At 44.9% G+C, this 27874-nt stretch overlaps 1 protein-coding gene across 1 annotated transcript in view; it reads left to right on the top strand.

The window, feature by feature from the left end:
* The window catches only part of LOC147659640 (von Willebrand factor A domain-containing protein 8-like), a gene marked incomplete at its 5' end in the record, with an annotated part of 1204277 nt that overhangs the window by 654986 nt on the left and 521417 nt on the right, over window positions 1–27874 (top strand). Inside the window, 3 exons of the mRNA XM_086951584.1 lie at window positions 16326–16439; window positions 20880–20944; window positions 22682–22807. Coding sequence (XP_086807710.1) covers window positions 16326–16439; window positions 20880–20944; window positions 22682–22807 — 305 coding nt within the window. The remainder of the gene's footprint in view (window positions 1–16325; window positions 16440–20879; window positions 20945–22681; window positions 22808–27874) is intronic.

Genomic DNA, 27874 nt, shown 5'->3' with positions numbered 1-27874 from the left:
ATTGGGATCCTGCTCATGGGGGCCTGGTGTGTTAAGTGACATGTTCATGCAGTGTGCCTTTATGGAAATAAGCTTTAGGCAGCCTTTATAGTAGGATCATAAATCAAGACAAACATATAAACACATTTAACCCAAGAAAAGCCTCCTATCTCCCAAACCCCCACTCACACCAGGGCCATTAATGCCCAGTGAATCCCCATATTTCTATCCAACAAGTTCCTGAATAATACAGAGAGATGAACAATGCAATGTACATCACCGGGGGCAAGCAACGCTGCGGTAACTTGTCCCCAAAGTGAACCCTGGAAAAAACATCATATGAAATGGAAAGAAGAGCTGATCGGTACCTCAAATTGCAAAGCCAACAGGTACAATGCAACCTGCTGGGCACAGACCAGATTCTGTTGAAGTTTCACCATCAAAGGGTGTGAATTACCAGTAAAGATTGTGAGTTCTAATGCCTATCAATCTGGTGGAAACAGGTCTGAGCTGTTCGTGGCAGGTATATCTGGTGATGAATGCTCTGGGGTGCCACGAGAAGCCGGCGAGCAGTCCTTGGTATATTGCTTACAAAAAGCGAGGGCGCCCGTAGGGGTGTCAAAGAACTGTGCCTTGCCATTGATATCATGTAGTATCTTGATATTCCCTGTGCTATCCTTCTCTACCTCTATTGGAATGTTCATGTGATGCACCTTTGAGAATGTTGGTGTTCTGCCGATCTGCCTGACAGATTACAGTTGGCTGGGCTGAGCACCATGTTGGATGCTCCTGGTGGGGTCCCTCTGTACATCTTGGATTAAAGCATCACTTAAATACTACTTCACTTGTGGACTTCTCATCATTACATATCAACATGTAGCCGAGCCGGGTACAGCATGCTACACCTCAGACCTAAACACCAGAGCGCAGACTTGGCATCAATGTATTTGCGATGTGCCTCCTGAATGACCAGGGTGAAATCTGGAAAGAAGGAAAGTTTGGAGCCCTGATCTGCACCTGGCCATGTATGCAGGCCAGCCGGAGTGCGGTATCACGGTCTCTGAAATTTAGTAGATGGACAATTATAGGATTCAGAGATGTCCTGGTGGGGGGGGAGGGGGGCGCGTGGGGGTGGTGTCGGGAACCAAGAGAGCGGTGGCCGCTTTCAACCACAAATGTGGTGGTAAAGTGCTTGTGGCCTAAAAGTTCAGTTACGAGGTGTTCCACAAAGTGATCCATTATGCTGGTCACTGTCGACTCCGAAACACAGAGTATACGTATGTTATTTTGGTGTGATCTAGCCTCTAATTCGTCATTTTTTTATGGCAGCCGTTTTAACTGGACATTCTAGCTTGTCAAGTCTTTTTGCCATCTTTACTGCACCATCTTCCAGCGTGGAGAAGTGTTCTTTGGCCCCATGTAGGTGAGTTTGATGTTTGTCTATACTTTCCCCCATTCCATCTATTCAGCCTGTGATTGTGTTGAAGCGTGCATCCACGGCTCGGAGGCCGGATTGTATCTCTGCCAATATGGTTTCAATGCTGGTACGTTGTTCAGAAGCCAGCGGCTCTCCCCGCATCCTAAACCTCCTCGGCAGGGCCTTCTGAGCTATTCATGGCTTTAGTTTTCTCAAATGGCAGCTTCCTCTGCTTTGGATCGATGTGCTCCATTCTGCATGGCGCTTAGCAGCAAGGATAGATGAGCAGCAGTGTGACTGTAAGGGCAGTTGGCAGCCAAATAGGGTGCAAGCAGCTGGGGTAATATGGGATTTACTGGTGATGGGGTCGTGTAGGTGAACAAGCAGGCAGATGTAATATGTTAGTTTAGCTGTGGCAAATAAAGGCGGAGGGTGCCCATAGTAGCAGGAACTTGCAATGGGATTCAGAGCCCCTGTCATCCACTTCGCAGCCAGCAGCCCTCTGGCCGTGGGCTGACAAGGCCAGCTGCTAATTATCAATAGGTACTCCAGAGGGGGCAGCCGGAAAAGTAACTCACCATATTCACACCCAGAGCCCCCGTCCAGACCTCTGGTAGTCAGCTGCCTTGTCCTCCTAGTCCCTGCAATAAAGCAGGCTCAGGCAAGGCTGCAGCCAATGCAGGCAGCCAGGTGGCCCCGGTGAGGGCAGGTGGTTCCAACATGCCCCAGGCAGCTAGGTGCCATGCCTGCAATTGCAATCGCTAGTGACCCCAGCAATGGCCCAGATCAGCACCAGCAGGAGGTGGGTGCTCCACGGCTCAGTGTGGCCACCGAATATATAAGTGCGGTCCACTGGGCCCGCGGATGTAATGTCGGTCCCCACAGCCAAACGGCAGCCCAGCTTTAACTCGATCGAGTCATATGTACGAACCAGGGGGTGGGGGAGGCAATACGAGCAGGTGGCAAGATACTGTTGGGCCTGGTAGAACTCGGCAGTCCTACGCCGCAGGCTCACCCGCGGTCCCTGTCACCTCAAGGCTTCCGAAGCATGGGCCAGCATGTACGCTTTGTGGGGGCCATCCCTGTGCCTGCAGTGGACGCCAAAGGAGGTCTGCGTGGGGAGCACACAGTGATATTGTATATGCTGTTGCACCTTTTCAGGCTTTTCTCCTGATTGTTGGGGAGTAAGAGGCTGGAGCTTCAGCGCCGAGCAGCCATCTAGGTCGCCAGCATGGCCACGCCACCAATACCAGGGATTTTAAACTGGGTCAAAAGAGGAATGGGGGTGTACCGCCCTGGTATTGGGTCATACCCCTGCTCCAAAAGGGGGCAGTACAGTCTTTCTGCCTCTGGGAGGCAGATTGCAGCAGCATCTGAGGGGTAGGAAAACCACTAGACAGCAGAGAAATCATCAACGTAAACAAAGGGATGACCATACCACCACCCCAAAAGGGGGCACACAGTTTTTCTGCCCCTCCAGGTGGCAGATAGGAAGTTTGCCCCACTTGGGGTTTATCCCTAATTTGCCCTCGAGAGGGCAGAAAGCACGCTAAGCACAAGCAAAATGGCACACGTGCAATTAAAAAAGGTATGGGTATGGCCAACCCTGGCATTAGGCCATGCCTCCACCCCAGAAGGGTCAATAGAATGCTCATGGCCTGTTACAGAACAGGCGGTCATCGATCTTCAATTGTAGTACGACTGGGTTGGACATAGTCGAACCGACTAGAGCATTAAGAACGTGGAACATTCTTCAAATTAACGAGTTCTCGACTGTACGCAGTATCTTTTAAGACAACCTTTGTTGCTTTTGGCCAATCAACCAGGGATTTGGCCTTGAAGAAGTCACTTTTTGACAAAACACATGTTGGCTGTTTTGTCCTGGTTCTAATGTACATTTACGGTCTACAACCATCTGGCTCTTGTCTTCAATTTAGAATCAACAGTGAGCTGATATCAATTATTGTGACTTTACTTTATAAAGTGATGCTTATTGACTACTTTGTAAGTGCTTAGTAACTATTGTTTATTTTGTTCCCAGGAGTGCTAGTCACCTAAAACCAGTAACAGATGTTCCCAGTAGTGGTGAGTGGCTGCTTACCTGGAGAACTGGAGGTAGAGTTTATAACTGTAGGCCCTCTCCAGGCCCTAATATGCCCAAACAGGCATCACCCTTTTCCTGCCACCCTTTACCTAGATACCTGGGCTGGATGCACCAAGGGTTCTGTTTAAGTAGGAGTGTAAAACTCATGTTCAGGTGACCTAGACCAATGGGAGCATCAACCCTTCGGTCCAATAGAAGCTTTAGCCCTCGTGACCAGTAAACCTGGTCCAATGGAAGCCATAGGAGTCAGACTGGCAGGGCTACTGCAAGGCCAAATCTAAAGTGCAGTACACACGTGGAACTGTGTTGCTAAGGATCCGTGTTGATCTTGAAAGAGGCAGGGAGAGAAATGCAAAACTCTTCCAAAATGCTCAGTTTTTTTACATCTCAAAATAAACTACAAATTCTGTGGAGTGAAAGCCTTAGGTGGCGCTGTGAAAATAAACCTCTTTTGAGGGGCACCTGTTTCCTCAAGATTGTGCACCTAAATACAGCATGGCAGTCCTGTGCAGCATACAGCACTATAAAATGGCACCCGCAGTGCTTACGCTTCAGGCCTACTGGCGGCTGTGGCAGGATGGGAGGGAGTGGTCCCTGATGGTCAGGAAGCCCAGTCCAGTGAGATCACTATGTATCACAGACGGAAGGGTGGGAGGGAGGAATAAGGTAAGGACAGATCTAAAGTCTAATAAATGCAGCTTCCAGAGTTGTTGCTACGGAAACCCTGCTAGGCTTGGAAGGAACAGGGGAGAAAAGAGGGTGATAAATGCAAAACTCTTTCAAATGCTGAAAACGCTTGTTACACACAAAGCGATCAACTGAGCTTTTTTACTAGATGTTAGGAGATAAAAACAAAGTGAAGGAGACAGACAATGTACAGAACATTTTGGAGGGGTGAGAGAGAATGGAGGAAGTTACAGCAGTGGAGAAATGAGTCACACCTGCATGGAGAGCTGTGTAAAGAGCATACGAGTGGAAGGGAGCGAGCAGATACAAGAGAATATGGATGAAGGGAAGTATGCAGAGTCAAATGGCTGTATAGGTGTCCATGGACAGGAGCAGATACAAGGGCAGAAGGGGACTTATTTAGGTACGAAAATGGTGTGTAAAATTCAATCATTTCAGCATTATTTCGAATTATGTATTTTCACAGCAATATGTGAGAACCTATCCCAGTTCCTTTTTGTAGTTGAACCAGGAAATATAGTCGCTGTACTATTTTTTATTGCATTTGACACCTATAGGTGTTCATGTTTAGAATAAATGACCAAGCACTGAATATGCAAAGGTGGGACAGAAAGAGTATAACTTACTTTAAACAGGGCGCGTGAGTAGAAGGAAGTTTTTTAGTATCCCATCTAGAATCTCCTTTCAAAACTTATTTTTTCCAAGAGATGTGAACAGATTTCCAAGTGGCTGTTCCACAGACGATAGTAAGATATATGTTGCCAAGTTTCCAAATGTTGCTGCTTTGGCCTTACCTAGGCAAGTCTAATGAGGGAAACTAGCGTCCCCAGAGACGATGCCCTTTAAAATCCACTAGTGTCATAAACTGTCTCGTCTCTGGATAATTGGGATGTTACCAACATTATTATAGAACTCTTTTAACTGTAGATGTATTGAAACGCAATCAGCTGGGAGAGTAGGGTTAGAAATTAAAATTAGAATGCAAACCAGTTGACATTGAGCTACGAATTTCCAAAGCAGGAAAGCAATACACGTCCCAAAAAGTAGATTATATATAATTGAGACACACCTGTGGCTAGCCAGAAACAGTATACATTTACCAACTCTTGTAGTGGTGAGAAATAAAATCAGGTACCCTGTGTGAGTATTTCAAATGAATGAATGGCTGAATTAACATGCTTAGCTGTCAGGTTATATGGAGCCATTGATTAACCCAGATTATAAAGAAATGTTTTTGACTGGTTTTTAAAGCTTGGAAATGGATTTAAGCGAGACTAGTAGATCGTCCCAACATTTCAGGGCAAGGAATGTGAACGCGCGTCCTCCCTTTATTGACCTGCGTATCTTGGGCACTTCCAGCAGATGAAGATTCGAGGAACTAATAGTTTGGCTTGCATGAGGCAAAAACAAAATCCCATCATGGTACCTAGAACATGAAGTGCTAGTGGGGGGGCTTAACTTGGGGTGGGGGTTTCTAGTCAAATCTTTATTTTCTTCATACAGTTAGGCTGTGATACTAAAAGACGTTATGGAAATGCTTGGTCTGCCCTATGCAATACTTACATTAAAACTGTCTGCATATACCAGAATAGGGGAGCAAACATATTCTTAGATAATCACACACACATTTTCCTGGATGTCCCAACCATCTTCAGAGCTGTGGAAGGAAGACAACCACACAACAACCCTGTTACGGATTGCATAGAGCATGATGGACATTTACATCATCAGCAGCAGCAAGCCACAGCCCACTTCAACTGTCCGATCTTGAAACACCTTATCAGAAAGTAGAACTCTGCCCACAAGTGGCTACCACACCTCCTTGGACATAGAGCAGGCTTCCAGGCAACGTAATGTTCCTGTAGCCAAGCCAAGTACTTTTTCAGTGCCACATTCATACCTCGTTCGTGCAGTAGAATGTTGATCCCTAGCCTGGAAGTCGTAGATCGGGAACTAGCACAGTCAAGGGGAGAAGGGCACCTAATGACAGGGCACATGCTACATTTTCCGTGGCACGGGCTTGTTTTGCCATTCACAGATTCAGTCTCCACTGGTTTCAGCCGGAAGGCGAAAAAGAAACAAAACAGGAGGGGAGAAGATAGAAGTAGCAACAAGCTGGAATTAGCGTGAACATGCACCCCTCATCTGTGATTTGCCCAGTCTTTCACTTGGCCACTGAGGAGCAGCTTACACTCTTTGGAATGACTCCTCCAGGCACACCCTGGTGGTACCCATCAACAAAAAAAGCATGTTGAGCTACATGGTACAGAAAATTACTGAACTAATTGTTAAAGGCAAGTTCGTGAGAACCTTAAAGTAATTTAAGGTCCTCATGAACTTGTCTCCTTAACAATTACTTTGGTAATATTCTGCACCCTGTAGCTCAAAATGCTAAGCTGCAAGCCATCCATGACTGGTTATCCAAAGCTTAAAGTGCAGCAAAGAACTCTAAAGGCAGCAAAGAATTAACCGGCAAATGTATTGCAGGATCTTGGCCTTTTTATTATAATTGTATACCCCCAGGCAAAAGAAGCATAGGAACCACTGGCCTAGCTCATCCTGGCATGCATCACTTATGTCCTTGTCATCAACAGTGGAATATTAACGTGTATCGACCAAGTGGACAGCTTAATTCAACAGAACGAAGAAACTTGCCCACCCCGATTATGAAAATATAGGTTACGAAAGTCATGGACTTGACACAGAAAGGGCTAGCGGTTGGGCGACCCCTCCCTATGTCCTTCAAGCCCAGAAATGTTTCCTGGACTTTAAAAATGATCTTGGGCCTTCCAGTATGCCATGCATTCTCTGCTAGACCTCACAAACCTGCCATTCTGTCTCCTACCACTAACACTCTGGTGCTGGCTCTGTGTTTGACATGCAACCTTGCTTTATTCTAGCTAGGAGAGTCTGCTTTCTGTATCAGTACCAGAGGTGAGTGTTGTGCGTTTTAAAGGCTTACTCACCACTGATCAAGCAATACAATTAATAGTTCTAAAATATAAATGACCAGCAGACTCTCCTGACCTGCCTGCCACCATGAGGATGTTTTCTAACCTGCCAGCTGAACATTTGACCCCCTTTCGTGGAATATGGACTCGACCTGCAAGTGTGAAAACCTGCTTGTTCCACGACCAACATGACCCATTGAGAGAAAACAAGGGAGCGGATTGTTTCCAGAAGATCAGCAAGTGGTGTTTCGACCTCTGCCTCAAGAAGCACGTTACTGACCAATGCACCCAAGATATTGAATAACCGACAACCTGGGTTACCCACGGAGGATGAGACGAAACACAGTTGTGGTATTTGTTGTAGTTCTTTTAGAATTATAAATCATAAATCCTGGAGAGAATGTCCTAGCACCCAAGGGCCTGATCTAGATGTTGACGGACGAGTTAGTCCATCATAAGGGTGACGGATATCCCATCCGACGGACTATAAATCCCATTATAGCCTAAGGGATTTATATTTTGGTGGCCGGAATATCCGTCACCGTTGTGATGGAGCAACCCGTCCGCCAACATCTAAATCAGGCCCGAAGTCTTCGAGCCTAAGATCCGAACACTTCTTAAAAAGGATTAGATGCAAAAGCATTCTCCGCTTATCTGAGAGCATCTTTAAGGTAAACTCCTCAGTATGTGGCCATACTCTGAACAGTTCCTGTACCATATTGTTAATCATCTGTTGGTGACTCCTACAACTAGTCTGTGGGCCACTGAGATTGCGTATGTGAAATAATTTACTGACTATAAGCGTTTCCTTCTTCCACCAACTGCGAGATACAGCTGAGAGTGGGAGGTGCTTTGGCTGCTTTGCCTTTCATGTGCAAACAACACCATGTACTCAAAGCTGAACTATAACTCTTTTTCATGACGTGAAGAAGACCCATTAGAAAATCTGAATTAGTCCATATTTACCCCATATTCTCTTCCCCTCTCCTTGTGCTCCATCTTCCTCTCTCTTACTCTCCCTACACCTATTTCTCAGTCTCTGCCCAGGACTGCTACTCCCCTTTGGTAACCAGTGAAAGTTGTGATGCTTGGCCAGTGCTCTCACTTGCCCCAAGAGGCAGACTACTTGTGTGTGGTGGAATACTTGAAGGTGTGGCAGAGGCAGGCTACAGGCACCTTTGCCCATGACCCAAGTCTGGTAGCCCCAACTCAGCCTGATTACTTTCTCGATATTTATGCACATCTATCCAGAGTGAGACGACGGTAGTGTATTCCTGCTGAAGGAGGGGCCATTTCAGAAGTGTTTACTGCTGAACACACCAGTGCTGTTCACCTTGTGGATTGCGTTTTACTCCAATAGCCACAGTTATCCGCCTAGCAGAAAAGTCAGATGCATATTTCTGTGGGCGTCCATGGTATCCCCGCCAGAAAGGGCTGTGAGGTATATATAGCTATAAAACCAAGAGAGGTGGGCAAAGATGTAAAATACATGGTTCGAGGCATGTGGGCTGCTGAATTCATATCTGTGCATAGATCGCCACCTAGTGTTGGGTCCGGATGATCGCACATTGTTGTCCTGGAAGAGTCTTCGAAGTATCACGAGATAGGTGGCTCCTCCCCTGGACTACAGTGCGCATGGGCATCGACTCCATCCCCAGATTGTTTTTTCCCGCCATTGGGTTCGGATGCATATTGGTTCACTTAAGTTCGGAATCGATATAAAACTTTCCTTTGGCCAAAAGGCCTTTAGTTTATCGTCGGTATTGTCTTGCGATCAGTGCCCAGTTCTGTTCCAGCTCAGTTCCCGAGCCGGACATCCAGAGGAGCCGCGTGGCTTTTCGGCACTGAAGGCCCGGTCGACGCCAGAGGCCTTATCAACGAACCATCATGGAACGGAGCCCGTTCAAAAGATGTCCCGTGTGCAACTCGAAATATCCTCACATCGACGTCCACCCGGTGTGCAACAAGTGCCTGTCGCCGGATCACGATGAAGCCAGCTCTATGGCTTGTTCCCGTTTCAGATCCAAGAAAACGATTCGACTTCGACTCGCAGCGCGCAAGGAAGCACAGCTGACTTCACCTGACCCGGTGATCATCTTCGATGCCGAGGATGATGAGGAAGCAAACCGGGAGGTTCGAGAGAACCCGTCTAATCCCGCATCGGAGGTCGACTCTAACTACGACGCGGATGTTGAGATGCTCGATACCGAAGACTTTGTCGACGAGTTAGGAGACGACGATGGGGCCTTTGGGGCCATGGAAGATAGCTCAAGCGAGGAGCTAGGCCCACAAACTGATACTAGGGCCAAAATACCTCAGAAGGCTCAGGTCGAGGGATCGCCAGATGGCCTTACCCAAGATCTTCCAATGGGTTCTACAGCCCCGCCTTCGGGCCCGGCTTCGGACATTTCTAAAAAGCCGCAAGTTGCCAAACCGAAACCGAAAGAGAAAGCTTCAGTGTCTACGCAACCCAAAGCACAAGAGGCAAAATCGAAACCGAAAGTGCGTATTGCTTTGGTCGGCTAGAAGTCCTCTGCACTATCGGCACCGACGATGCATAAAGCTGTTATCGACCTGAAGAGGCCGTTAAAGGGCGTCGAGCCAAAGACTGGCACACCAAATCCACTGGTCAAGGTCGTCGACCCGAAGAAATCGGCGCCGAAGACCGTCGACACCGACAAAGGACTAAGAGCTCAAAAGGTTCTCGAGCCTACGCGTCGACTGGACAAGGCTAAAAGTGGTGCGGCCCTCGAGTCCACGCCTGGCGGGGGCTCAAAGGATTCCGTCGAGTCGACACAGCCGTCCGCTTCCTTCACGAAGCAAGTAGCGGACTCGCTGAAGCGCATTAGGGAGAGGGATTCGGCTGTCGAACCGAAGGATGCTCCACCTCCAAAGACTGCCGATAAACCTCAAAAGGCATCCGCACCCATCCACTTCACTCTGCCGCCGAAAGTGGTACCGGAGGCCTTCGGCCCTAAAATGGCCGTCAAAGCGCCCAGGAAGGTGTCAACGGAGCCGAAGGCCAAAACTGTGGTACCAGCCACAAAGCATCGACAACCCTCGCTCGAAGAGCAACAGGAACAATTCATCAATGCCGAAACAGGCAGACTTTCTATTTATAAACGAAAGATCGCCCCGGAACAGCCCATGGAGTCGTATAAAATACCATTAAAAAAGAAGAAGGATTCCACTACAACCCCAGTTATTGTAGAACCTATATCTCCATGTGGCCAAAATTTCTCGCCCACTTATTCTGATGTGGAAGCAGGAGAAGGTGATGATGAGGAGTACAGCTATCCTGTGGACACTGATCCAGATGATCAGAATGAACCCTGGCCAGATGCTACTGACCCAGTGGATACACATACTGCCCCAGAAACTCATGTGTATGCTGTAAAAACATTGCCTACTGAGGATTCAGCGGTGTTTAATGCACTTATTGAACAGGTGGCCAAAAATCATGATGTCCAGCTAAATGCTGACCCTATTGAAGTGGATTTTTTGTTTGACACCTTTTCCACCTCAGAGAGGACTGTCAAGACTCTGCCTATGCTGAAGGTTGTCTTAAAACATGCTGGGGAGATATTCAAGGAGCCTACAAGGGCCAGGGTGATTAACCCCAGAATTGAAAAAAAATACAAACCGGCGCCTGGGGACCCTACCTACATTAGAGGGCAGTTGCCGTTGGACTCTCTGGTTGTTTCCAATGCCCGGAAGAGGGCTAACTCACAAACAACGTGTGATGCTCCTCCCCCTGATAAAGAATCTAAGGTGCTAGAGGCATCGGGGAAAAGGGTGGCAGCTCAGGCGGCCCGGCTTGCTTGAATCCTGATGGTGCAGTGAGAAAGGGACTCATGTCTGAGTATACCCTGCCACACCTATAGTGGCCAAAAACGATTCAGAAAAGGGGGTGGTGATGAACAGAGTGTCTGAATTAAGCAGACCACTCTTACCCAGTCCAAAGATCAGGGCTTAATCCATCACCGTTTTTTAGCTCACTGCACCATCCCAGCTCAGAACCTGGCTACATGCAAATTAGTCTGACCCTGGCCCAGTGCATCATGGGAACAGGGCGGACCAAACTACCAAGCCAATTCTTATACTGGGAAGGAAACAAGCTTCCGGGGACCGGTTTCTGGCATTTCAGCCGTCTTCGGCCCGGCTTGCTTGAATCCTGATGCGGCGAAATAGAAGCGGTTTGTCATTTACTGTGCAGACCACAATACCAACACGCTTCCACTCACAACATCATTTGTTATCTGTTACATCTATACAAAATCAATCTGGCATATGCTTCCATTCGCATTCATTTGTCCGCAATAGCAGCTTATCTACAAAACAAGTTAAGTAAAGGGGGGTTCACCGAAGTAAGTCACTGGGACCTGGGTACATATGTTGCTGAGAGAGAGGGGTCCCAGTAAACAACCACAAAATTAAATGTAATTAACAAGAATCAATAAACAACAGTTTGCTAACATTGTTTTTATTTTCAATGTAGCTCAGCCATATTATTCAGGCAATTGAAACAACACTTATAATTTCTATAAAGTGCCCTGGTAAAGGGGTGGAGGGGGAGTAGTGCAGTGAGTGTAGGAAGGGTAAGTGACATAAAAAACAGAGCCAAAGGCTACGAACAGTCAAGGAAATTAAAGCTAGTTCACATTGGTAATGACCATAGGTTCCAAATTATTATTTGTAACAAAACATGCTTCATGCAGGTATTAGATATCGTCAAATCATGGAATGAAGCTGAGAAACACACAAAACAGTCGACGTTTCGACCCCTATTGTGACCGCAGGAAGAAGTTGATCCCTTGCAATGGGGTCTTCATCAGGACGAGAAGAAGGGGGCACAACCTATTTTATACAAAGGAAATTTCATTAGGAACTAATCCAAAATTTGAAAATTAACCAAATAGGCACATCCAAAGATAAAACAACAAGACATACCGTGGATGCTTGTTATTGTAGGTGGAGAGCGATAAACTCCCACAAAGCAAAGACATGCAAAGACTAGATGGAAGGCAAAAGTCTGGTCTCAAAACCACTGAAGAATGTTGGAAAGAACGTAGTTCTAGATGGCAACAAAATGTTGACATAAATATGATGGTACACAGAGGTAATACAATAAATAAACTGGAATGATAAAAGCATTATAAGTACCAATCTTTTGATGGTACGCAGAGATATTATAGTCTACAAGGGACCTCAATTATAAAGCCAATATAAGTGCTCAATCATGGGGTCGTTAGTGTCAAACACCCCATAGCGGGGTGTAACCCGATGTTATAAAGTGCGGCCAGGCCAAGTCAAGTTGGTAAGCAGAAGGTGAAACCTTCTCAAAGTCAGGCATACCTGGTTGATTGAGTCGGTGTCTGGTACAGATAAAAGTACCGGTCCAGATTAATCATGGAAGAAACAGCAGGTCTCTGTGAAAGAGGGGGGCACAGAGGTGAACTGTCACTAATAGTACTGTGTCACCCGACTGGGTAATACAGAATGGTAGACAGTCATACTGCCCTACCAAAATCAAGCATACCTGGTTATAAACAACGTATTCTCCTGGTTAAACACAATGCATTCTCCTATGGACAGTAATCTCAGTGATCATACTACGTACAAAATGCATCAGCAAATGAAAAAACTGTGAAGAATAAACCACAAAAATGAAACACTACTACCTGTACAGTATTAAATGACCAGAACATTTAAAAATCATCAATGAAATAAGACAAATCACCACATAAGTCAAGGTGATAGACTAACATAATTCTTACTCCAAATCAAGCGTACCTGGTTGGACAACTTCGTAAATACTATGGAAATTGTTAAAATAATTATGCTTTATGGCGGGAAAATCAGCAAGTCTGTAGAAAAGCAACAAAAGGGAGCATTCACGCTGCATGTCAAGTATTCATAGAGGAGATATGCACATTGGTAAACAATCATACTCACTACGCCAAATGAATCATACCTTATAAACCATGACGTGATGTCATCTCAATAATAACTTCAATGAACCTGTTACACACTAAGTGGGTCAGCAGATGAATGTCTAAAACGAGAGAGACACAGATTCAGTGTGTAGCTACTCGTGCAATGTTAGTTAATTAGGGACACAAATCTGGAAACGAACTGAAGAACGTACCGGTCACCCTATCAGGAGGAGAAATCGGTGAGCTAATTCAGGCCATATGAATGTACAGGCGGCATCTATTATAACGTAAACAGAGATCACTGTTGTAAATCAGCAATTATATATGCCAGCTCAGTTTAACCGCGATCAAAATAAACAATTTACCAGGTACCTGCGTCAAAAGGAATGAATCATGGTGTCCGCAAAAATCGGTAAACTAATTCAGACCATACAGGAGTACAGGCGGCATCTAGTATAACAGAAACAAGAGTCACTGTTATAAATCAGCATTGTTATAAACCGGCATGGAACAGCCGCGATCAAGATAAAAGGATCACCAGTTACCTGCATCAAACGGAATGAATCACTGAGTCGGCAGCCGTCGCGTAGCAGGATCGGCTCTGAGGCAGTGACCTTTAGTTCCGATCACATGATGTGATCGTCATAGAAATCGAAAACGGGGCCGGCCGGCGTGGTAACTGATCTGATGCAAAGTTCAGCGGCCATGTCAGAATGGCTAATTCATAATAAAGATTGGAACTGCAGTCATGCGACAACTTAATGTAGAATAAATAGCTGTGTGGCAGACTGACTAATGCCTATTGTATAACCTGAATTGGGTATATATTCTTACACAAATCAAAACTAAGCTAACGCTTTTAAATATGTGTACTCATGATCAATCCAGAAATTGTACAGTTAGCACTTAGAATTGTAAAAATTCACATATAATATACATTTAGGATAAAAAAGGGGGGAAAAAGGAAACCAAATTATGGCGTACCTGTCACATGACTGTAAAGGCCATTGGTGTGTAGCACATGGGTCTATATAACAAAGTAATCCAACCTGGAGACCAAGCAGATTGTGCATACAGAATGTGGGCGTACCTGTCGCAAGATGGTAAAAGCCCAACCAACCAAAACAAGTGGTAGATGCAACATATACAGTGACATGAATCAGGTAAAAAGAGAAATCCATTGTTATAGTATACTGTAAAGAGAACAGAAAACAAAGTATGGCGTACCTATCACATGATGGTAAAGGCCAATTAAGTGTCGGACATAATTTTTTGTGAGGAAATGTATTGTCATTAAAGTCTGACAGTCTTACATGGTTAGTGTGGGCATACCGGAACCAGTAGTTGACAGTTAGAGTCAATCTGCCTGTATCGTGCCATGCGTCAGGGAAGAAGGGTCCTATATTATAGTGCCTTACAGAGGGGGAAACTCCTTCATCTAAGCAAGGCTAACTGAGTAAAAGAACTGTCTTGTTCGTTGAGGCCATTGCTGATGGAATTGAAACGGAACATCCATTTCAGCTCTCTAACATTTAGGATCTCTGAAATGTTACCGCCTCTAGGACCAAGTGTCACCTGTTCTAGGATAAGCCATTTGAGGCTTTCAGGGGAATGAGATGCAGATATAAAATATTGTACCAAAGGTGCTCCCTGAACTTCACACCGGATCCTGCTCATGTGTTGCAGAACTCGGACTATAAGTGTTATTTCAATTGCCTGAATAATATGGCTGAGCTACATTGAAAATAAAAACAATGTTAGCAAACTGTTGTTTATTGATTCTTGTTAATTACATTTAATTTTGTGGTTATCTACAAAACAGGCAGCTTCTCTCACTTTTCAGAGTGCACGCCATTAAAGCTTTTTTGGAGGGACTCAAACAAGTCATTCCTCCCCGGACCCAGCCAGCTCCTGAATGGAACTTAAATGTGGTCCTCACCAGACTGATGGGTCCACCTTTTGAGACTCTACATTCCTGTGAGATTCAGTTCTTGACGTGGAAAATGGCTTTCCTGATAGCGATCACTTCACTACGAAGCGATAGTGAACTCCAGGCACTAACTATCCAGGAGCATTTCATACAAATTCACTCCAACAGGGTGGTGCTCCGCACTAACCCAACATTTCTTCCTAAGGTAGTTTCCCAGTTCCATATCAATCAGACTATTGAACTGCCTGTGTTCTTCCAAAATCCTGAGTCAGTGGCGGAGAGGATGCTCCACACACTAGACGTGAAGAGAGCCTTAATGTACTACATTGATAGGACTAAAGATTTTCGGAAAACAAAACAGCTGTTTGCTGCCTTTTCGCCACAACACAAAGGCAACCCCATTTCCAAAGCAGGTATAGCCAGGTGGATTGCTAAGTGCATTCAAATCTGCTATCAAAAAGCCAAGCGCACTTTAACAATCCCCCCACGGGCCCACTCCACCCGCAAGTTGGGGGCCTCCATGGCGTTCCTTGGAAATATTCCTTTAGAAGACATATGTAGAGCAGCCACACGGTCTACCACACACACATTTACAAAACACTATTGTGTAGATGTGCACTCCAAACAGCAAGCAGCTGTAGGGCAGGCTGTTCTAAAAACACCTTTTCAAACTGCTGCAGCTGGCACAGGTGGCCGCCGCTAATGGAGGGACTGCTATGTATTCTATGCACAGATATGAATTCAGCAGCCCACATGCCTCGAACCGAACATGCTACTTACCAGTATGCACTGTTCTTGGCATGTAGGGCTGCTGACATTCATATCAAACATTAAAAATTATCGAATCCACACGTTTAGAGATTTGAAAAATAAATGTTTTAATCCAGTGTTACTAGTAGCTCACTTGGGTGCATTCTATTGCATGCGGTTTAGCTTATTTGTGCCTCTAAAGAAGGAACCAATCATATAGAAATCAGTCTCTGCCACCAGCACCATTAAAAGATGTTATTCTGCAGCTCCCTAGAAGTTAATATCTGAAACCTGGACTGCGTTAGTATAAGGATATCACATGTTTTCCATTTTAGCTTTTGGCCTTTTCCAGGTCTTGTTTCATGATTAACTATTTTACTTCTGTCTACAGCAAAGAGAAGTTTAAAACATAGCGCTCGCGGTGAGTTCTGCGATAGAATCAAATACTTGTCATTATGATTTCACTAGCATATTATCTGTTTTAGTTTCTGTGTAAATTTTGCTAAATATTTCTCTGAACGCATCGCCCTGTAGGCTAACAGCTGAAACATATAATGTTCTCAATTTACAGAGTAATGTCATCTTGCTGCTTGATACGAACAGCGGTGCTCTGCGTCGCATCTTTCTCTCAGATGATGGTCAGGAAACTCCAAAGAAATCTTGGTGGGGCAGCAAAGAAGCAAAGGTAAGCTGCACTCCGGCATGCATGGTGAACAACACTGCATCAATGGTTATTGACCCTGCATTGTCGGTAAGCAACAGTGGCCAACAACCTCTCTCTCTTTCATCTCTTTCATGTGGTGGACAAAGTGTGGTAATGGGCATATTTATGGAACAGTGGTGCAATAATATAGCTCGATATGGCCCACTGAGGGCTAAACCGGTTGTTAAATGTCTTGATCCATAGTTATAAGCCAGCGCCACAGGTGAGGGCCTATAACGAGAGAGAGGGTTTTTAACTACCAGTATAGCCTGGAGACTGGGTAAACAAGACTGTTGTCGAATAGTTGAACTTTCAGTTTTCATGGGATCTAAACTGGGGCTTGGACCCCCAGCCGAATCACCAAATTCTTTTTGCAACTATTGGAGATCCTTCCTCTGCTTTATTGGTTCGCAATTCACATTTGAATATCAGGATTTTTTTCCCTATAATAATTCTTCTTTGCAGTATCTACTCTGTAGAATATTTCCACTGAAAGTCATCCTTAAAAGTGTGACCAATGTTGTCTAATCCTCTGCGAATCGACAACCCTAGTTATGGGCTTCTAGCCTAATTGCTCTTCTTAGAAAAAAGGAACTCCTGCTACATCCACTTTCATAAGGGTATTCAGAAATGTCTCCATTTAGGTCATAATGTTGCTGGTGGAGTGGTGTGGCTCACTGGTTAGAGGCGGCAGACCCGGAAGCAGAGGACGGCCCGGGACCAGGGTTCAATTCCCGACGCGGCAGGGTCGTGAACCAGGGTCAGCGGACTCGATAATTCTCGCCTCGGTGCCCACTCTAAACAGGGTTCACACTCGGCAACTCTGGGCATTAGCTTGCCTCATCTCCACAACGGCCCCCCACAAACGCCGGGGATGCCTGGTTTCACCTTTGAGATACCCAGGAGGGAACATCTCACAGGGAAAGCCAGGACGGGTTCCCCAGCGGTCTATAGCGCCAGGACGCCTTCGGGTAGCAGTGCGCTTTACAAGACACACACATTTACATTTACATTTACAACACTCCTGGGATGGTTTACCCAATACCCTAAAATTTGTGGCCTGTTTGGCATTCACCAGAGACGTTGCACTCTTTTTTAAGCACTTTTGCCACATAAGTCGGAAAATTCTTCATGGTGTTCTTGACTGGATGAAATTTCCGTAACGCTTTTTTCCCTTTTCTTGAAACCGTTCTCTATGGTAGCAAGTTTTGTTTCTAACATAGACGTGTGTCAATTTAAGAGTCCTCAAAGGAGAGCAGCCTACTCTCTGTTTTACCTGCCTTCTAAGGTTGGGCCTCCAGAAAAGCCATGCAGGCCCTCTCTCCTTTAGACATGCCAGTCATACTGCCCTCTTTGGAGGTATCACTGCCTTCCTAGTCCGAATATGACTTGCCCCTGGGCTGTGAAAAATCTTTAACGGGAAACTGCTTGGGTTACTTCTTTGAACATGGCTGTAAACAACCTCCTCATCTCTTCCTTCTGTCCCAGTGCCTCTTCATAAAATGATGTTGTCCAATGGGGAGCGGAGGGGGAGTTCCTTGTAGGTACTGTTTCTCCAACAAGCAGCCGCCCTCGAAGTCAGCAGCACCTCCAGGATCTAGCCTCCCCAATAAGTGGGCTGTCATGCAGTCTTAGATATGGGGGAAACCCCTATAAATTATTTCACCGCTTCCCGCTCATCCCTCAATCACCCTTTCACCCAAGGTTGATATTGAGAATTGCCTGAAGATCACATTTCGCATTCCAGCCGGGATTGTATAGGTACCACATCTGTTTTACGGTAGAGCATTCATGAGATCTGCAATGTGAAAAATCTTTTCTGGCATAAATATTTGAGCTCATATGATAGAGTTTAGCAGCTAAGCTATGTTGAATCATCTCAGCTGGGAGGGATGTCTGGGCCATGTAGGAAAATACTATCCAATATAATAACATGTTTTATTTTTAGTGTCGTTTTATGAGATGTGAGGAATCTGCAAGGAAATAACATCCATTAAACTAAGTTATTTAGCTGCAGAAAACAGTATGTCTCATGGATAATTGTATACATTTGCAGATATTCCCACATGAAAGGACTTTCCAATGGCGAGTACGGTGCCATGCAGAAAGACTTAATATATGTGAGATAGTGAGGGGTGGATGCACGTCACATTACGAGTCTTGTTACTTATGTAGGATGCAGGCAAAATGTAGGCACTTTTCTTTCTTCCTTGCACAAAGCTATGCAAAAGTGTCAGTAACCCCAGTCTTATTCAGAGAATACTCCAAGATGAGGAGAGTCTGGAGAGGACAGAGGTATCCCTGTGAAACAATTCCTTTATTTGGTAAGCACCTTCTTTGTATCTCTACATTATGGAAATACCAAACATTTTGGTAAAAGCAATGTGTTAAGCTAAGGTCATGCTGAGTTTAAAAAATATTGTAACATGTTACTGTATAACAACATTTCACTGTGATCCTGGTTTGTTGTTTTTGATTGACAAATGTGTCTTGACAGTAAAGATGGGAGTTATACATCTATCCGGAAACGTGTAGTTGTAAAGTGCAGTTTCGTGAAGGGGAACTCGGGTTGACAATTTGTACAGCGGCCATATCTGCCTAAAACTCACTCTTAACTCCAGGTACCAGCATTTATTGGACATTTGTACTATGTCAACCACTTCTCCAGGCTAGCAATTTCCTTTTACTAATTCCACCATGATTTGGAAAAGGACACTTCTTTGTACAAACGGAGAGGTCTTTTTCCATACTTTTTGAGTAATATAATGTAGATGTGGGTAACACGTCTGCTCTGATGATCAATGGAGTATTCAAAGCCTCTGCGTGATTGAAACAAACATCCCTCTTTGAAGTGCAGTATTTAATCCCCAACGGACCTGGAGTTGTGGTAATTATGTGGTGATTACTGGTTGAACCTCTTAATAATTCCTAGAGTTACATGTTTTGTAAATTAACTTTTCCTACGCCCTGTAACACAGTATGGTTGCAAAAAAATAATAATTATAAGTAACATGGAAAATACACTTCATGCCACATGTTCAGAAGACATTTTCCAGAGTAGATATGCATTGTAATAGCATGGATTTGGGTCTCCTGGTAGCAATGAAAGTGTTGAAACTCTATTGCACATGCAGGCAGTGCAGACTTCTTTTGAGTCCGTTTAGTGTAACAGTGTAGCTCATCCTTACACAAAAGACAACGGTAAGTCAAAGGACGTCACCAGCTGCTCCATACTACGAGAGCCATGGGAAATCACAGATGTTGCCATTGTACCAAAAGGCCCAATGGTGAAGTGGCTATAGTCACTTTCTGAAAAACAGTTTGAAATACATAGAACAATGACACCACCTAGCTCCTGCTTAAAGTCCTACAGGCAAGCCAAACATGTTGGGTTTGCAAATGCTTGTTCATGTTAGAGTTAATTGTAAAGTCTCTAAGGATTTGCTGTTTTGTCAGATGGAGTAACAGATGGCTGTTATTGTAAGTTATATGCATTTATTGAGTGCCTCACTGTAGCAACCAAAGTCTTAGTGAATGGGAGCTTTGTTTCAATATTTGGGTTTGAGGTCAAAAGTGAGTCTTGGGTTATTTTCTTAAGGCTATCATGTTGAGTTTGTTGCAGGCGATTGGTGCCAGGTTCCACAAAGATCAACCCTTGCAAAGGATTTAGTATAGGAATATGATTTAAAGAAATTCTCGCTGTCTGGGTTGATTTAAATGCTTCTGAGGTTAATTCTGTCTCTGCAGATGGCTTTCTGTTTCCTGATTAGATGTGTAACAGTGTTTCATGTTTAGGCTGGGCAATGGTGCCCATGCCCTTAGGAAGGCATGCTTTGCCTGGGTGATGGTGCCAAAGTGCTTCTGAATGCTGTGATGTGCAGTCTTGTCTTTCTTGGATTGATCGTCCTGCGTGCACCGTTTTGAGTTGTTTTCAGTGGAACAGTTCATTACTTCAGTGTATTTACAGATAACTAACTCACTGCTGGAGTCTATTGGTGCTTTCACTGTTCACGAAGGCTGATTTTTGTCAGATGGTTTTCTAGTAGGAATTGCGGGATTCATGATAGTAAGTTGCTGTACACATAGCACTGTGTTAAAACATGGTTTGTTTCTGATTACACATTGAAAGAAAAAGACAACACAAGCTGAGAAAACCCGCAAGCATATCTTCCAGACCATATCTCCCCCAAGATGTTCCATCCTTGTTCCATGTGTTAATGGACACAGGAAAAAGGCCTTCAAGCTACTTCAACTTCTTGGTAATGTTTCACTTATTTTAAAAGCACTGATGGTATTATGTTTATTAGTATCAGAATATTCTTGACGTGAAGCACAGGGAGCTTTCCACTACGCAACTATGTCTGACAATATGCAGTCTTTAAAAAAAATTGCATTTATTTTCAATATATATATTTTTTGTAGGATATTCACAAAATGTGCCGGGAATTCTCACACAAAAATTGGCTGGTGTTTTATAAAGAAAATGGGTGAGCTCAAGAGATTTATGCTTTTCTTATTTGTGGCAATTTTGTGACATTTTGGCAGGTTCTATTAGTGTGTGTGTGTACATGTTCATGGGTATGTCTTTTCTAAAAACATACATGTATAGGTTAAACCAGTATCTCACATAGGGATGATGTATGAAGACAGACTCTCACAGTAAGTGACTTGCAGCAGATCATGGTGCAAATAATATATGATGGGCTCCACTCTCATGTGTGGCAGACTCTGTAGTGTTTCACAGCGCTATACCTTCCTCCCTCTATCCCTTGACTATTCCTTTTACAATACAAATAACAGACTAACATGTCCACCGCTCAAATGAAATTAATTTCATATTTCCCTCCACTAATTCACCACCAATCCTTAATAGGTTCCAGAGTAGCCTGCTACTTGCCGAAAAGTGCTACAACATCTCATCAGGGAAGCAAGCGCTATATAAATGCAGACCATTCCCTTCTCCATCCCTCCACTATCCTTTTCAATCCAAATAACAGACTAACATTTCCACCACTCAAATTAATTTAATATTTCCTGGACTAATTCACCACTAATCCTTTTCTGGTTCTGGAGTAGCGTGCTACTCGCTAAAAAGCACTTCAACACCTTATCAGTGAGAGCAAACGCAATATAAATGCAAATCTTTTCCTTTTCTATCCCTCCACTATACTTTTCAATCCAAACAACGACCAACATATCCACAGATCAAATTAATCTCATATTTCACTATACTAATTAGCTAACAATCCGTTGTTGGTTCCGGAGTAGCATGCTACTCGCCGGAAAAGTGATTCAACATCTCGTCAGGGGTAGTAAGCACTATATCAATGTAATCACAATACATTGCAATATATAAAAGCTGGTGCATTTAAATTTTCAGGCACTAAGAAGCCTGGATGCCCATTTGGTCTTTGTTTTTGGTTTTCTTTTAAATAACAGATCCCATGTGACCATCAAGGATTTAATAGCAAAAGATATTGCCTGCTCTTGACACAAAAGCAATTTTCAAGATTATGCAGTCTTGCACAAATTTCCTTAGTCTCTCAATTAGAGGTGAAACTGGTGGGAAAGAATATTTTAGCTGGAATGATGTCCTTTTTTAGCCCAATTTATTCTTTCCTATGCGTGAATGGGAAGTAAACCGGCTTCGTTTTGTTTTGTTGTTTCTCTGACGTAATGTGGTCTTCCCACATTTTCAAAATTACTCTATTTTAGCAGAATGAGAAAATGGGCTGTTAGTCTTAGTCACATACTAGTCAATATTGTTTTGCTCTCTGTTCCACAAAAACATGTACTAACCGAATCAGTCTGGAACACACCCCAAAAAGGACAGGGCACCCTTAACTGACAGGTCACGTCCCATCTATAGGAAAATCAAGACACCACAAACATGTTTCATAATTTGGGGGATTTTTTACGGTGAAGTTACTATGCAACATTTTTTTCAGAGAAATATTGTGTTGAATTAAAAACGTATGTTCTTCTCTGGAAAAAATAGAATTTGCGGTTGTTTTCTAAAGTTTTGAATTCTTGCTTGAGTATTGTGTAGCTTTATTTCACTCTGTGTACACCAGAAATGCCTTGTCAGCAGCTGAGTCTATTTCTCTACTGTTTCATGCAGCGTCAATGATTGTTCCATATTAAAAAAACTAAAAAGGTATGTCTAAGTACGCGCACTCAAAGCTTATAATTTTGTTTTTTCCCTCATCTCTACCTTTTTGCAGAAATCAGCTCAACGTGCTCGACGTTTTAGAAGGCTGTGCTCACAGCATATCCTTGCCTATCAACATCAAGTCTGTTTTCCTTGTAGCGGAAGACCGCTGGCTTCTTGTAGAAAGCAAGACAAATCAGTACGTTGAACATATTTGTTTAAAAATGTGTAAAGATTCCATTGCCATGGCTTTTTATGTTAATGCACATTTATGCAAACTGCTTATTGCTTTGCACACATTACCTCATAAACTTATGCCTGTCTTACTACATTTTCTTGAAGTTTCTCTCTAATTCTCTCCTCGTTCATGAGATTCTCATCCCCACAAGCTCTCTCCTCAAACCTAACTCTGTTGTTAGACTTTGTTTAAATACTTGTAATTATTTAGACGTTGCACTTTTTTTGTCTAAGTGATGTAATATTATATCTACTAGTTTTATTTTCAAAACCACGTGATCACGTTTGATTAGACATTATATTCATTACTCACTTTAGCAGTGTAAGAGAGCTATCTGAATAATTAATTGCTAAGTTTGCGTTTAATCGGTTCAATGTGCCAACAAGAACTTTGGGATAAGGTTCGACATGGCTATTTGAAGTAAAGATGCCCTGTGCTTGTATGTTTCTGTGTATGTTTCCCTCTGTCAACTTGACACACCCACAAGTCCACTGAGGGTTCTCTCACATACTGTCTATGATCACCAAAGCTGGGCTCTGATATTGAGGGGCACTCGGAGAGCCTACTTCTTTGCAAGCCTGGCTACCATCCCATCAACACAAGCTCTGAGAGCACCAGTAGTGGTGCCAAGATTATCATTAGTGGAGAACAAGCCTTTTTACCTGTGTATGTATGGACTATAGACCCACCAGCTCCTTTAAAGTAAAATCTGTGTGGCCCTCTTTACTGGGGTCCTATGTTTGGGAGATGTGTGGAATTCGGCTATTCAAATGTTTTGTGGATATGGGCTCATGTGCGTTCTCTCATGTGGTCTTGAATTGGTGAATGTTGTAGTCCACTGATTTCAATGTGCATGTGTACCTCAACTTGGTGGACAGCTTTATGCAAGTCAGCTCTGAACCTGAACCTAGGCAATGTCTTGTATCTGTCTCTACAAAACCATTTGTCTCTGTTGGTGGGAAGAAGTTGCAGACCAACCCCTTGAACTAGCTGAGCTTTTCCTGCTAAGATGAAACCAACCCATCCCCGTATCCATATATGTGAATAATTAAAAACTAACTTGCGATGTAAAAATTCTTCGATGTAATGTTACTGTTGGTGTAGTGAATTGTGATGTTGTGCCCGATGTAGTGACTTCCAATGTTGTACATCATAATTTAATGACAGTCAACCTTTACTGCAAAGTGTGACCCTCGAAACAAAATCTAATGAGGAGAAGGGCAGCTATTAGAGAGAACTGGTTTCTTCCAAAATATATTCATATTGTATGTTTTCTTAAAAGATAGGAAATCACTAATGTAAGCATGGGACGGTGTAGAACCATATTTCTCTCATTAGAAAAATTGAGAAAAATGTGGCTATGAACTCTGGTCTATGGCTCCTGTCAGTTACAGCTTTTTCTGTCTCCTGGCCCTTCTGCATTTTCCAGCTATAATAGGAAAGTTCTGCCGGCAACCAGGGGTCATTTTACAAGACTTAGGGCCAGATGAAGGAAGCCTAATTCCGGTCGGTAACGGCCGAAATTACCGAATTTCGGCCGTTACCGACCGGAATTAGGCTTTTCATATGTAGGTGGCTACATTTCAGATTCGGTAATTTACCGAATCGGTATTTAAGAATTCGGTAAAATACCGATTCTTAAAAATACAGAATCAGTAAATTACCGAATCTGAAATATAGGGAGCACTCAAATGAGTGCTTTTGCCATTTTAGGATTCGTTATTTACCACCAACTTACAGTTGGTGGTAAAAACACAAATACCTTTGAAAATGCAAATCTGTGCATTTTCAAAGGTGCCATGTGGCAGACATACATGCCCTTAGGGCATGTATGTGAGCCACATGTGCACCCTTACACAATTGAGGGGTGCAACAGGGTGTCAAAGTGACACCCTGCCACCCTTTAATGTTTTCCCCCTTTTACCGAATCGGTATTTACCGATTCGGTAATTGCCATTTATTCTTATGGACCTCCAGGCCCATAGGATTTAATGGCAGTTACTGAATCGGTAAATACTGATTCGTTAATTACCGAATCTTACCGATTCGGTAATTTTTAACAAAATATTACCTACATCCCATTTACCTATTCTTAAATACCGAATCAGTAAAATTTGGTATTGAAGAATAGGTAAATTGAGATTACCTACATCTGGCCCATAGACTTCTTGTGGTGTTTGGAGACGCTTTCTAGTTCCAGAAATTAGCAGTACAATTGGACACCCAATTCCCAGCTCTGTCATATATCAGGCAGATAGGGACTCTTAGAGGCCTTTTGGAAAGGGGCGACCACTCGGTCCCCCCGAACGTATGGTTGGGTGCCCCGATCCTCCCGGGAAACCATTTTGGGCGGGGGGCGTGTCTCGGCTGGTATGCCTGAAGCGGCGTAGCCAGGGCGCGCCTTTTCCCGCCCAAGAGGGGTTGTCCTAGACACCTACACCGATGGCCACGCCCAGTAGGCGTACCGGCGGAGGGTACACGCCCTCCCGAAGAGGAATAAAGAGAGCGGGAATCCGAAGAAGCGTCCTCTTGTTCCTGTGCTTGGAAGCTGCACCCACTCATTGCACGTGAGCCCTCGACGGAACAAGGAGCAATTTTGAGAACTTGTAATTCTTGTGTTTCTCTTTCAGTGACTTCGAGGCGAAGGATCCAGGACCGCGTTGATCGACTCGGAGCGGATAATCGAAACGATGTCTGGCAAGAAGGCAGGAAAGGGTTCCGAGACAGACAAAGTGCTTCGCATGTTGGTGAACAGAATGGCGAGAATGGAACGAAGCATCGGACAAGTCCCAGCGCTTGGTCGGGATATGGCGGGCATCAAGAAACAACTGGCTGCAATGAACAAGCCGGGGAACCCGAAAAAGGTAATAGGCCCGGCATTGCCGGGAATCGTCCCCGAGGGTAGAGGAAAGCGGGTCAAAAGGAGGGCGGGGCAGGGGAGGTTCTGGTCCCTGAGGTACCTCCAGTTCTCCCTGCCAGACCAGCCGATGGCCCGGTACCAACCCCAGACGCGGGTCAACCGATTCCGGTTGTGATTACGCCCGCCAACGACGAGGATATGCCTCCCGAATTGGCCACCCAGTTGGCCGCATGGCTCAACAAAAAGGCAGGGGGTGCTATGGCGCCCGGAGACACGGCCGAAGAGGCCAAATTACTAATCCAGCAGTTGCGGCAGTCACGAGATGCCGCGAAGGCGAATCTCCCTCTTGTCTCCCCACAGGTGACTCCGGAAGGACCGGCAGCTGGTCTTGAGAAAACTGCGGGAAAAACGACCGAACAGGGTAAGCTCGCTTTGCCAGTGGCGGGGGAGGGCTCATTGCCCTCAAGACGGGAGAGGGTGGTTCAACATATCCCGTTGGCCACAAAAGAATTGATATGGACAGACAAGTATGTTAATATGTTTTCGTTGTTGACTGACCATCGCGAGATGGAGTATGCTAAGACACAGAAAGATTTGTGGCACCCGAGTGTCTGGCGAGCCAAAATGGCGGGATTCAGGGTGGAGGAGACGATAACAAATTGGGCCAAGGCCTTTGCAATGTTTACTGCGATTATTGGCGAACGTAAGCCCGAGGTATTGCCCGAACTGTCTTGTTATCAGGCACGTATAATGGATTTTTATGAAACATATGAGGGGAATGAATGGATGGGTTACGACATGAAATTCCGTAAAGCGAAAGAGTATGATTCCTCTCTGACATGGGATTGCCTCGACTCGATTTCTTGGCAGAAGCAGCTCCTGCCTGGCGCGGCAAGGACGTCCTCGCCAGGTGGGAAGGGTCGGGGTTTTCCCGCCAGCAGCCCGCGGTGCCCTTTCGGGCAGGCGCCGGTGGCGATCACCAGCCGAGAACCGGCGGGAATGGTGGAAAGTGGAGGGTCTGTTGGGGCTTCAATAGAGGCAACTGTACTAGACCGCAAGGGGCATGTAAGTTCAAACATGCGTGTGCGGGTTGTGGGAATTCCTCTCACCCGGAGAGTTCATGCAGGTCAAAAAATAGCGGGTCGGGAGGTAGAGGAGGGTCCAAACAAGACTGAGGGAGATCGTTGTGTACAATTGCCTACCCCCGTTGATATCATGGCTATGACTCCCTGGTTAAACAGATACCCTGATTATGTCTCCGCTGGGGTGTTGAGGAAGGGATTCTTATATGGCTTCCACATCCCGGCGGGGGATTTTCGTGGGGAACCTTTTTGTAAAAACCAGCTTTCGGCACAGCATAATCCAGGTGTGGTGGAGAGAAAAATCGCTAAAGAGGTGAACCTAGGCCGAGTCGCTGGCCCTTTTCAGCACCCGCCAGTAGCGAATTTCATCTGTTCCCCATTAGGGGTGGTCCCCAAAAAAGAACCGGGGTAATTTAGGCTGATCCATAATCTGTCGGCTCCAAGGGGTTTCTCAGTGAACGATGCGATTGACCCAGGAGTCTGTTCGGTGCGGTACGCATCCTTCGATGATGCCGTCACCATGTTGAATCGCCTGGGCCCCGGGGCGCTGATGGCGAAATCAGATATCGAGTCGGCGTTCCGGTTGCTCCCGGTACACCCACAGGATCAGCGTCTGCTAGGTTTTGCGTTCCAAGGACGTTACTACATGGATAAATGCATGCCGATGGGTTGCTCCATCTCTTGTGCTTATTTTGAAAAATTCAGCTGTTTTTTAGAGTGGGCATTCACCGAGGCCACAGGGCATAGGCATGTTATGCATTACCTAGATGACTTTCTGTTCTTGGGAGCTGCCGGCGACACGAAATGTGCGCAGGCGCTACAGGATTTTTGCAGCCTCATGGAGGAGTTTGGGGTACCATTGGCACCAGGTAAAACGGTGGGACCATCTACTTCACTGGAGTTTCTGGGAATTGAGCTCGATTCTGTGGAGGGGTGTTTCCGCCTGCCAGTGGGTAAGGTATCGAAATTTAGGGCTTCCTTGGAGCTTTGACTTGGTAGGATGAAAGTGACCCTGCACCAGTTACAGCAAGTTGTGGGTCAGCTTAACTTTGCCTTGAGGGTGATGCCAATGGCTCGCCCCTTTTC

The sequence above is a fragment of the Lissotriton vulgaris genome, unplaced genomic scaffold, assembly GCF_964263255.1.
Source record: "Lissotriton vulgaris unplaced genomic scaffold, aLisVul1.2 SCAFFOLD_293, whole genome shotgun sequence".
NCBI lineage: Eukaryota > Metazoa > Chordata > Amphibia > Caudata > Salamandridae > Lissotriton > Lissotriton vulgaris.
Note: the sequence above shows the minus strand (reverse complement) of the source record. Positions and strands in the feature narration are given on the sequence as shown.